The 11,775-nt window shown below is 43.3% G+C and overlaps 1 protein-coding gene across 1 annotated transcript; it reads right to left on the bottom strand.

Annotated features, from left to right (window-relative positions):
* Positions 1-593: 593 nt before the first annotated feature.
* Positions 594-5,439, bottom strand: ID4 (inhibitor of DNA binding 4). Its single transcript, XM_017862205.1, is given in 6 exon segments — positions 594-3,582; positions 4,153-4,211; positions 4,582-4,911; positions 4,913-4,942; positions 4,944-5,007; positions 5,009-5,439. Coding segments are annotated over 5 exon segments (495 nt in total). The 5' UTR covers positions 5,035-5,439; the 3' UTR covers positions 594-3,582; positions 4,153-4,166.
* Positions 5,440-11,775: the final 6,336 nt, after the last annotated feature.

Consider the following 11,775-nt stretch of genomic DNA (forward strand, 5'->3'; position numbering starts at 1 on the left):
AATATAACTAATATTTTAGCAAAATATCCTGGATTGTAATTGAAAGAAAGCATCTGGGTCTGAAGAATACCTACTGAGGGCAGCCCTATTAAGACTGATTCTGAGATGGGTTAAATTAATTTCCTGAACTTGCAAAGCAGAAAGTGGAAGGTTTTCCTTCCTCATAAGCCTGCAGGGTTTGGTGTTTGGCCCTGTTGAGACCCAAGGGCTATCTGGGCTGATTAACATATATATAATTAAAGTGCACCAGCTAGAAAGGCAGAGCCAGTTTCATTTGGCTCTGTACTACTGTGAAATAAATTCTGTCTGCATTGTTTAACTTTTTTTTTTTTTTTTTTTAAATTAGTTTTCCCTGGACATCATCCTGCTGCCTTCTTTAGGAATACTGCTTCCTATCCTAAGCAGGGTCTAAAGACTAGAAAAGCTTTCTCCAGCATTCAAACTAGATTTTCTTTCCATTCATATCACCACTTTTCATAACATGGTAAGAAACACTGTAAATAATTGAGGTGATCCATCAAGAGACCCATTCTTGATAATGAAAAATTGCATAACTCAGTAAAAGTCAATTAGAAACCACAAACTCCAGAGCCTTTTGCTCAGTGAAGATTTATTGTTACAGAAGGCAACCAATACAATAGATTTGTGGGGTCGAAATTTTAAAAGTTCTAAAAGGCAGTTAAAGCTTGACAATAAACTTGAGTAAGGTTTACACAATATCAAAGTATATTAGTTCTTTGAAATTTTTTTTTTCTTCCTTCCTTTAACTTGAGATGTCTGAGATGTCAGGATTTTGTAACATTCTTAGAAACAACATCCACTGTGTGAGATACTTTTTTTCCTTTTGCCGTTTTAAACCAGTCTGACTCTTTGGTTGTGCCTATACAATGAAAAGTCTACAAATGAAATGAGAGAAGTCAGGATATTTTCCTTTGTTAAACGAAGTATCTGAATAATTAGAACTACCTAAAGACTCAAAATGTTTTTGTTATCTGGTTGCTTGGTTAGGACATAGCCAACATTTCAATGGAATGTGGTATCTTGTACAACTGCATGTCATTTTTTAAAAAATAAACAATGACTTTGTTTCTTTAGATACATCAAATGCTGCTTGAGTGGCCAAAGGGAAAATGCCAACTCTTTGAAATGTAGTATCTCTAACACTTTTCTTCTTTTAGTAGTTTTTCATGCCCCAAATATAAACTTTAAGGAGTAACATCTATCCTCAAACTCCAAAAATATCCGTTTGTTTTGAGGTTCATAGTCCACCAGTGTAAGTTTTAAACTGTGCCCAAAGGCTTAGGTAGGGTTCAGCAGTCAGGCATGACGGATGCATAATTCTAACCAACAGTGCACATGTGACATGCTTCCTACTGAAATTAAACTGCCAAATAAAAAGGAAGGATTGTGCCCTTTTTAATAACAAAGAATGCAGTCGTTAGAATTCTTCAGATTTGGAATTCCAGCAGCGCTCTAGTGTTTTCTTCTTGATGTGTGACAAGAATGAATAATATCAAAAATAAAAATAAACCTCATCTAAACAAGCAGTTCTTTGACTTTATAATGTTCAACATCAAATACATCAAATTCTAAAAATACTCAAGACCAGTAGATTATCAGAGCTGAGGAAATAACATGCTGAGGATAGGATCAATTTTTAAACCTTTTGATTGATTTTAACCTACTAGCATTAGTTTTGTTCATTTCTGTTTAGACATTGCCACTTCAACTGACTACTAAGGACCATGGTATTTCATATTCATATAAATATTTGAATTTGACCTCATAAAAAGTCCCTTGGGTCTATAATACTTTTATTCTTGTATAATCTGAAACAAATCCTTTCCTTTTAAAAATCAAACAGACCACGTTATACACACAGTTGACTATTTACAAAGCACCCAATTAAATCCTACTTAATTCTCTTTCACTCTAAAAATTCCATCTAACTTGTGTGTGAAGTACCCATAACATTAAATGCATAACGTTCACAAACCCTGATAGTCCTATCTAACCTAGAAAATATTACCTTCCTTAAGGAGAAAAAAAGAGCCTTAAAAAAAATGAGTAAGGTTTTAAAGAAATGAGACCAGAAATCACAGTACAAGACAGAGAAATCTACTTTAATATTCACATGTAAAAGTTACACATCACAAGAGATTGGACAGTAGCTTAGCGTAACTAACATAGCTATAGTGAAAATCATTTTTATAAAAAAATAATCTAGATGCGGTCATCAGAATTTTTGGTCTGCTTAAGTTAATGTTTGAAGATCGACTTTTATCCCTGCTTGAAGGATTTGCCATTATGCCTTTTTTTCTCCCACTGTTGCCTATTAATAATTCTTTGGAGGAAGGAAAGCAGAAAGTGTTCATTTCCAAGAGTTTGTCCTTTGGTAGCAAGCAGAGAACATTTTTTCATTTCCATGATTAAATAATCTGTACAGACATGAAACTTAGTGACATTAAGCTTTAGTGTAAAATGAAGAGTGATAAGCAATTTTTTTTTCACTTCGATAAAACAGCAGATTTCGTAAACTCCTAAAGGATCCAAGCATTTCCTCATCCCATATGCAAAATCATTCAGAATCCATTTTGACCTCAGTTGAAAAACAAAAACAAACACTTACTCTGTATATATTACACTATAAAACCCTGTACTTAAAAACTGATAAGGTATATATTCAACATGTATGCTTCAAATACAAAGATTTCAATCTACGTTTAAAAAAACACATTTGAATGGACTCAGAACAAGTTTAATTTGTGATTAAATATCTCATGCAATCATGCAAGACCACTAGCTATAACTGTTACTTCCGAGTCTATACTGGGCAAAACAAACACAAATTAAGAGCCAGGCCAAACAGAAAAGACATTCAAGATATCAAGAGCTCTGTAATTGAGCTGAAAAGTAATTTTCCAAAAGAAATATTCCCATAGATTAAAAAAAACACACACATAATATTTACAAAAAATATTTAATTAAAAATATCTTATAATTACAGTAGTCTATTAAAGCATATACTTTCTCACACTTATAGAACATCTCTATATACACATGGTATGAAATGTCACTCATTTATCTATACAATATGTAACATTCTTGCAGAGAAAAGAAAGTTCTCTGCCCCGTTATAATCATCTATTTTAAACAATAGATGTAAAAAAAAAAATATCTACAATGCTCTGGTATATTAGTAAAGCTTCAAAACAAAAATTGAGCTCCTTGGTCACAAAGTAGGCTTCTAAAGTCGGATCTACTCTTGATCTTCTATTTATCAGTCCTGTCACACTTAAGCTTAAAAGTTTAACTGCACCTCCAAAAAACACAGAAATGTACAATTCACAGCAGTTATAAATGAAGAGACAAAACAGAATACGTATGTAGAATGTTTATGAACGTGCAAAGAAAGGATGAAAGTTGTATTTTCTTTCCTCTCCCTCTCTTGGAATGACGAATGAAAACGTTTCTAGGTTGGCCGATGTTTTTTCCTTTCCTCCGGTGTCTTTTTTTCCTCTAACTTCTGCTCTTCCCCCTCCCTCTCTAGTGCTCCTGGCTCGGGCTCAGGCGGCCGCACACCTGTGGAAGAGGAATGAATACAGGGGGTGTGTGAACCTTCTCGCTGCAGACTAACTGGCGCCACCGACCAAACTCAAGACATGCTTGATCAACAACCCAAAACAAACCACCAGGTCAGACAACACCCGCAGCCCGCGGCCGGGCCAGACGCCGAGTAGGCAGCTGCGGCTCTCGAGAAGCCAGGAAAGGGGACCCACTCCGGGGCCCTGCCCGCGTCCCCCTTTGTGGGTGACAGATGCACGGGGGGACACCGGGGCAGCTCCCATGCCGAGGGTGCCCTCCCTCGGGAGCTAGGGAAGACAGAAGGGTCCGCTGATCACCAGAAAAAACACGGGGACGGCGGGGACAAGGGCTGACACATCTCCACTGAGACTGAACCTGGAGTTCTAAGACGAAGTACGGGTTCACTTGCTACTTAGGTGGCAGGGAGAGAGAGGGGGATTACTTCCTTGGGAGTTTGCTCTCAGAAATGCTGGGGGGCAAAGAACACCGCGGTGCCTGGCACCGGAAGCCCTCGGGGACGGGCGTCTCTGGTGACCGGCCACCCGAGACGGGAAAATGCGCGCTCACCTGGACAGCGCAGCTCAGCGGCACAGAATGCTGTCGCCCTGCTTGTTCACCGCGCCGGCCTGGAACAGCAACCGAACACCAAGGGAAAGGTTAGCAAGCGCAAACAACGCGCTCGTCACGGTCCTGGATCGTCCTCGGAAACTGGGCTGGCGCGCCGACGCCCCCACCCCAGCCTGCAGTCCGGAGGGCACCTCCGGGCTTAGGCGGGACTTGACAGCCCAGGACACGCACAGCCAAGGGTCCCGCGCTGCGCGTTCTCCTAGACCCGCGCTCGCCGAGCCCGACCGGCTGCGGGCAGAGCTGGGAGCCCGGAAGAGGGGGCTGTCATTCCCGGCCCGCCCCTGCCCGAAGGAGCGTGAGCGCCCGCGTCCCGCCACCAACCTCCCGACCCCCGCGGCTTCAGCCCACGACCGGCGCCCGGCCTCTCACCGGGTCTGTGTTGAGTGCCGTGAGCGGGGTCCGCGGCGGCGCGGCTGGACAGGTCCCGGCCGGGTGGTGTGGCGGCGCGGGCGGTGGTGGCTGCCTCAGTAGAGCTGGGTGCGTCTCCAGCGCCAGCTGCAGGTCCAGGATGTAGTCGATAACGTGCTGCAGGATCTCCACTTTGCTGACTTTCTTGTTGGGCGGGATAGTGGGCACCAGCCTCCGCAGGCGACTATAGCAGTCGTTCATATCGCACTGCAGGCAGAGCGCCGGCTCGTCGGCCGCCGCCTCGGCCGCCTTGCAGCGCGCTGCCGCCGCCGCCGCCGCCGCGGCTGCGGCTGTCCGGGCCACCCAGGCTGTCGTGGCCGTGCATCGGCCAGGCAGCGCAGCGCCAGCTCCCCACCCCGCCCGCAGCCGGACGACGCCTTGCGGCCGAGGGCGCCACCGGCTCACAGCCTTCATCGGCGCGCCCTGCGCCCTGCCAGCTAGCGGACCCGCCGGGGCGAGCGAGGGAGGCAGGCAAGGTCCGGGCCCCGTCCGCGGCCGGCTCCGCTCCCTTTGCCTCTGCGCCCGGCGCGCTCGGGGCACCGCGACGCTCCCGAGCCCAACAATTGACGAGAGGGTAGCTCTCGGTTTTTCGTGGGGATCTCTGCTCAGTGGGCCACACTCAGTCCGAACCCAAGGCAAAAAAAGCAAAAGCACTGGAAAAAAAGTAGCCCACCCGGGTCCCCTGGTCACTCCCTTCGGAGCTCCGACTAAGCCCAGTCGCGGCCGCCGCGCTCCCCCAGCCCGGGATCACCCCACTGCCGCTACTACTCACAACCGCGCCTCCTCCACTACGCTCTCGCCCGGCCCGCCGCGCAGCTATATTTATAAAGCCGTGCGCCCTGGGGGCGGGGCCAGCGCGCGGGCCGGGTCGCAGAGCGAGCCGAGCGGAGCCCGCTGGGCGCGCGGGCGGGTGCGCAGAGGGAGACGCGAGGGCGGGGGCTCCGGGCGGTGCTGGGGGGCGGGGAGCCGGGCTACCCGAGTGGAGGAGTGGGCGGGGGGTCGGGACTTGCTAGCCAATCAGGCGGGCAGTGCCACCTCGGGGAATGACGCTCGGCCAATGGGAAGGGCACTCCATTCCGTCAACGCTGTGGGTCGGGTTTCTGAGAAAAGAGAGCTGGGTGGGAGTCGGGCCAGGCTGATGTGTGCCCAAGGGAGGGGAAAAGAGAGAGCGAAGTTCCTGCGAAGAACTGCGGGAATGGGCGGCCGGAATTCACTCTCCACCGCCCCCTCTATCCCGACTAGGCTGCTGAGGGAGCGCCTGGGCCCTGCTCGCGGATACCCTGCCACTCCTAATAGCGCGGCGCCCAGGGACCCTCCGCCACCCATCACTCCATCCAAGGGATTGCAGTGCCTTAAGAAAGACGCGCTGTTCAAAAAGGCACGTTCATTCTGTTCTGTATTTTCCCCCTCCGTTCATTATTCGCCTTTTCACATTTGCTGAAACCATAATGATGGAATGGAATGTGTAGCCTTTCCGTTTTCTTTTTAGAAAATGCTAAAGCTTAGCAAAAGTAGAAAAAAAAGAAGAAAGAAAAGAATGCCGAATCGAATGCAGGTTTTGGTGAAGGGAATATAAATAAGACAAAACGTAGGAGGGGTTTCTTTTACCCCATCTAAATGCAAAAGTGGGCTAAAGAAATGCAATTGCCTTGCGCATTCAATTAGAGCACGTAAAGATTAAAAATGCATGGACACGGAATATTTAAAATTCCATTATGACATATAATATTAATCTGTTTTCTGTAAAATTCATACCTGTAACTTAATTTAGGCCATTAATGCACAGCTTCACGTATTACTCAGCGTACCCCGCTTTAAATAAGGTGACGAGAATGTCCAGAGTCTCCTCCTTTGACAACAAAGCATTAAAATTCACACTTCCAGTCTCTGGGGTCCTGCTTGGGCCCCACCCTGCAAAAAAAGCCTGTTAAGGGCGTTTTTGCGTTAGATTTCTTATAGGAAAGATGTCCTTCAAGGGTTCAAAATAAAATTGCACAATGAGCTTTGGTGGAGTCTTGTGTGTACCCTTCGAGAAAAAATTGAGCCCTTTAGATGAGAAAGGAACATAAAAATTCTCAGTCAATGGGGAAATGAATTTTTAGTGCCTTCACTCTACAAACCCTCCCACCTTTAGACACGCTTGGAGATGAATTAACCCAAGAATTTTCTTCATTCGTGTACATGACATGGATTGGTGTCTTCATTTTCATAGATAATTGAAAGAAAAAGACATGGACCTCATTTCTTCCTGTCTACCCCTTGTGTGGACTTTTTCTACATCCCTTCCCAGAACTGAAATACCTGTACCAGGCAGATATTTTGTTTAGCTATGTCAGTACTTTATGTCTATTACACTATTCCCCAGAGCACATTCCTTTTTCCTGATGAAATGAGGAGCAACTATTTAATTCTGGTTTCACAGGTAGGTGCAATAACCCTCCTGTTCCCAATCCTTGTATGTTACTGCCTCTAATAATTGTTTGGAAACAAGTGACATTCTCATTTATTTATGTCCATACGTAAATGGTCTACATACACATTTATCGAGAAAATCAGAATTATGAAACTCAAAAGGGCTTTCTTCTAAAGACAGGCATAGTCATATACATCTTTAAACTAATGCAAATACAGAGAAAATGTTGTAATTTTAAATGGGAAGTTGGGGAAGCCAGCTCTACTGGTTGTAAGCTATTATCCTGGAGCCAGTCATATGAGCACAGACGATAATAATAAATAGATATATGTACAGGTGTTTAGTTCCATTGATTTTTCTCTTTCATAAAGTTTAAAATTTGCTTCTAAATTCAAAACCCAAGACTTTCCTCTGTTTGGCAAAATAAAACTATGCTAATGTGCCCAGGACACACTTAACATTTAAAAATGTTACATATCCTAACGATTAAAATTAAAATTTAAGTTTTGAATATGTAACACAAAGGAAGAATCATGTCAACATTTTTGGAATTTGCTAAATCTCAGAAAGCCATGCCCTGGGTGTGACAAGTGCCAAATGCCAAAGTTTCAGGTTTTGTTGGAGATGCTCTGTGTGACTGGCTTAAAGTTAGAAAGGCTGAGTTACTCTATGTGGGGCGGGGTGGAAGAGGTGGTTTCAAAGGAATGTACCTCAGCCACAAGATCAAGAACACCCAGGAAAGATGTGATCCGTAAATCCTGCTGGCAGAGTAGGCAGAGGCAGTTATTGTGCTCCTTGTTTTGAAGGTTGGAAGGCATGAAGACATTAAAAAATTAAAGTGCTACCTAAAAGGTTATACTGTGGGAATAACGAATACAATCCTGCACTTTTTGGTCCATGAAACCAGAGAGTATTAGGGGCTATGCAAAGTGTGTTTCTGTATTCTTAGACATAGACACTAACGTGACGTCAAAGCTGAAATCATGGAAGACTCCTGGCACTGATAATTCAAAACAGAGTTTACCCAGCAATTATCAATCAGATTTTGGGTAAACCTTACAAGCTACATTATTTCTACTGTGTAGAGAAGCTAACTTAGTCTGTCGGTGACTCTCTTTTACATCAAAGTGTTTCACTTGCACTTGTAAAAGTAAGATGGGCTAACCCAAATCCTTTTGTCATGGAAATACTAGAGGCTCCCAAAATATACCTCAGTAGGAACCTAGAATGAAACATTCATGGGAGAATTGCTAGAAAGCCCTGGTGACCAGAGTCATGGATACACCCTTCCTCCAAACAAAGAGGTCTGCTGTCCTCCCTGAGATATATTCTAGCTACTAAATCAGGCCCTCGTTGAACTGCAACACCCAAGCCTTTAGAAGTCGTAGTCACCCTGTGTTTACATGAAGCAAGGGTATGGAAGCATATTGTGCTATTCAGTCCCAGTGCCTTTTTAGGACTTGATACTTGTTTCTCCATAGCCTCCAGGGAAACAGTGAGTGGGCTCACACAGATAAACGTGAATGTTCCCATGCCTTGGTCACTCTGTAGGTGTGTGGTCACAGAAAGAGGCATATGCATTCTTTGAGGGCGTAAGAAACCACTATGTACTCTGCAGCAGGAATGTCCCTTGCTCCCAAAGAGTAAATTGGGTGATGTGGCAATTCAAGCTCAAGGCTGCTTTATCAGGCACTAAGTGTTACAAAATTACTTGTGCTACCCTTGAATTGCTGATACTAGTTCCGGAAACACTGATAACCCCTTAGTTTGCTAGGTCCTGGAAAAGGCTTGTAGGAAGAGGATGTTGTACATTGAACATGGCTGGGCAGATGTGGCTATAAAAAATGCCTTATTTGGGGAGTTTTAAAGGTAGTTAGTTTAAATAAGAAGTGACTTTTGAAAGCCCGCCCCACTTAGATTAAAAGACAGAAAATGGGGAGAAATAAGTGGAGTTTGTTTTTACCTTAGGAGATGTAAACAGCATGAACTCTGAAGTGAGACAGTCTGAGCCCCAATTTTGGCCTCTTTGCCTATTAGTTTTTTATCATTCAGATGGGTTCTTAAATTCCTATACCTTTCATATTTGGAATGAAGATCAAAATTGCATTTACTTCGTAAGATGTTTATGTGTGTATATATGGTCTCTGTATAAGAAATTCAATAAAGTTCTTAGAACAGTGGTTGGCACATAAGTGGGCAAACCATGTTAAAATGTATTATCATTTTTGTCAAATATCTCTCAATCTGTGGCCTGACTTTTCATTTACTTCACAGTCTTGTTTTAGAGCAGAAGTTTTAAATTTTTTTTTTTTTTTTTTTTTTTTTTTGAGACAGAATTTACTCTTGTTACCTAGGCTGGAGTGCAATGGCATGATCTCGGCTTACTGCAACCTCCGCCTTCCAGGTTCAAGCAGTTCTCCTGCCTCAGCCTCCCAAGTAGCTGGGATTACAGGCACCCACCACCACACCTGGCTAGTTTTGTATTTTTAGTAGATATGGTATTTCACCATGTTGGTCAGGCTGGTCTTGAACTCCTGACCTCAGGTGATCCGCCCACCTTGGCCTCCCAAAGTGCTGGGATTACAGGCGTGAGCCACCATGCCTGCCCTAAATTTTGTTGATGTCTAATTTATCAGTTTGTTCCTTTATGGCTCATATTTTTGATATTGGATCTACCTAAGAAATCTTTCATAGCTCAGGTAACAAAGGTTTTCTCATAGGTTTTCTTCTAGAATTTTTGTATTTCTTAGGTAGGGTTGCTTGCATGGTGTGCAGCTTATGCAGTCACACAGGGTCCTGCACTCAGAAGAGCCTTATGCTTGGGTTAGTGTTCTTGCCTTCTTGAAATTCTTAGTAATTTTTGAACAAAGGAACCTGCATTTTCATGTCACATTTACATAATTTGTGTCTCTAGTCTTTGTTTTCTGTTTTATGTGTAGGTCTATGATCCATTTTGAGGTTATTTTTGTGTGTGGTGCAAGATATAGGTTGAAATTAATATTTTGCATATGTAGATCCAGTTGTTTCAGCACTCTGTCGAAAAGACTACCTGTTTTCCAAAGAATCGCCTTTGCACCTTTGTTAAAAATTGATTGTGTACAATGTATATGTGTCAGTCTCTTTCTGGCCTCTGAAATCTATTCACTGGACAGATTATCTGTTTTCACGCTGCTACCACATTTTCTTGATTACTATAGCTTTATAAGTCTTGAAATCAGATAGTGTTCAAGCATTGAACCTCCAGCTCTGTTCTTTTTCAAAGCTATTTTGGCTATTCTGGTGATATTGCATTTCTATATGAATTTTAGAATCAGTTTGTGAATTTCATCAAAAAGGACTTGTGTCCAAACACATAAAGAACCTGTACTCAGAATACTGTATATAACAGCTTTCAAAACACAATAATAATAAAATAAACAACTCAATTACAAAGTAGGCAAAAGAACGTACAATCCAATAAAGGAGAAATAGGCCAGGTGCCATGGCTCACCCCTATAATCCCAGCATTCTGGAAGACTGAGGCAGGTGAATTGCTTGAGCCTAGGAGTTCGAGACCAGACTGGGAAACATGGTGAAACCCTGTCTCTACAAAAAATACAAAAAATTAGCTGAGCATGGTGGTGCATGCCTGTAGTCCCAGCTACTGGGGGGTGGGGTGGGATAGTGGTGGTGGGGCTGAGGTGGGAGAATCGCTTGATCTTGGGCGGGTAGTTGAGGCCGCAGTGAACTGAGGTCGCACCACTGCACTCCAGCCTGAGCAACAGAGTGAGATCCTGTCTCAAAAAAAGAAAAAAAAAAGGCGGGGGGGAATAAAAAATGGCAAATGAGCACATGGAAGATACTAAACATCATTAGTCATTTGGGACATACAAATCCAAACTACAATGATATACCACTACACACCTGCCAGAACTGCCAAAATTGAAGACGGAACATACTGAGTGCTGGTATATGGAGCAACTGGAACTATCGTACACTGCTGGTGGGAATGTAAAATGAGGAAAATTACTTTGGAAAACAATTTGACAGTTTCTTAAAGTTAAACATATAGATAACATATGGCCCATCTGTTCTTCTCCTAGGTATTTACCCAAGAGAAATGAAACCTTCTATCCAAGGGCCACAATGGAGCCTGAGAATGATGAATGTGTTTATTATCTTATCAACTCTCTATCATATTGCTGTCAGCTAGGTATCACAGCATTAACTGAACAGTAGTGAAATACCCTCTGAAGCAGTCATGAGACTAATTTAATATTTCAGCTATCATGGCTACTCATTAACATATTTCATCACTTGTTGGAAATGGACTATGCTAAAAACACATTCACTCTTTCTTGGTTTGTATGACATGACATGGATTTAAGGCTTCAAGGAGGGCCCTATCTAATTATTTGAAATGTTTCTCCATTTTGCAAAAACTAAAGCCATGTTCTGTACTCTTGCCTCTCTGCTTCACTCCAGTTGTAGCCTCTGTTGCCTTGATTACCACAGTTGGCAACTACCTTGGTACAAACACGCACTGGGTGGGGAAGATAAGAAGCCTCATTATTCCATATTGAAGATAGTCTACCGTTTTCTTTTCCTCTCCACTTTTTTCTTAGCGAGAAAAGAAAAGAGGCTCTCAAGATTAGATACATCCTACTGCTATTTCCAGAGCAAGGAGCAAAGATTCCCAATGGGTAACATATTTTTGCCTTTAAAATTCTGTGGTTCAATCTATGCAAGCACAGCTTCTCCAT

The sequence above is a fragment of the Rhinopithecus bieti genome, unplaced genomic scaffold (assembly GCF_001698545.2).
Source record: "Rhinopithecus bieti isolate Rb0 unplaced genomic scaffold, ASM169854v2 scaffold_62795, whole genome shotgun sequence".
NCBI lineage: Eukaryota > Metazoa > Chordata > Mammalia > Primates > Cercopithecidae > Rhinopithecus > Rhinopithecus bieti.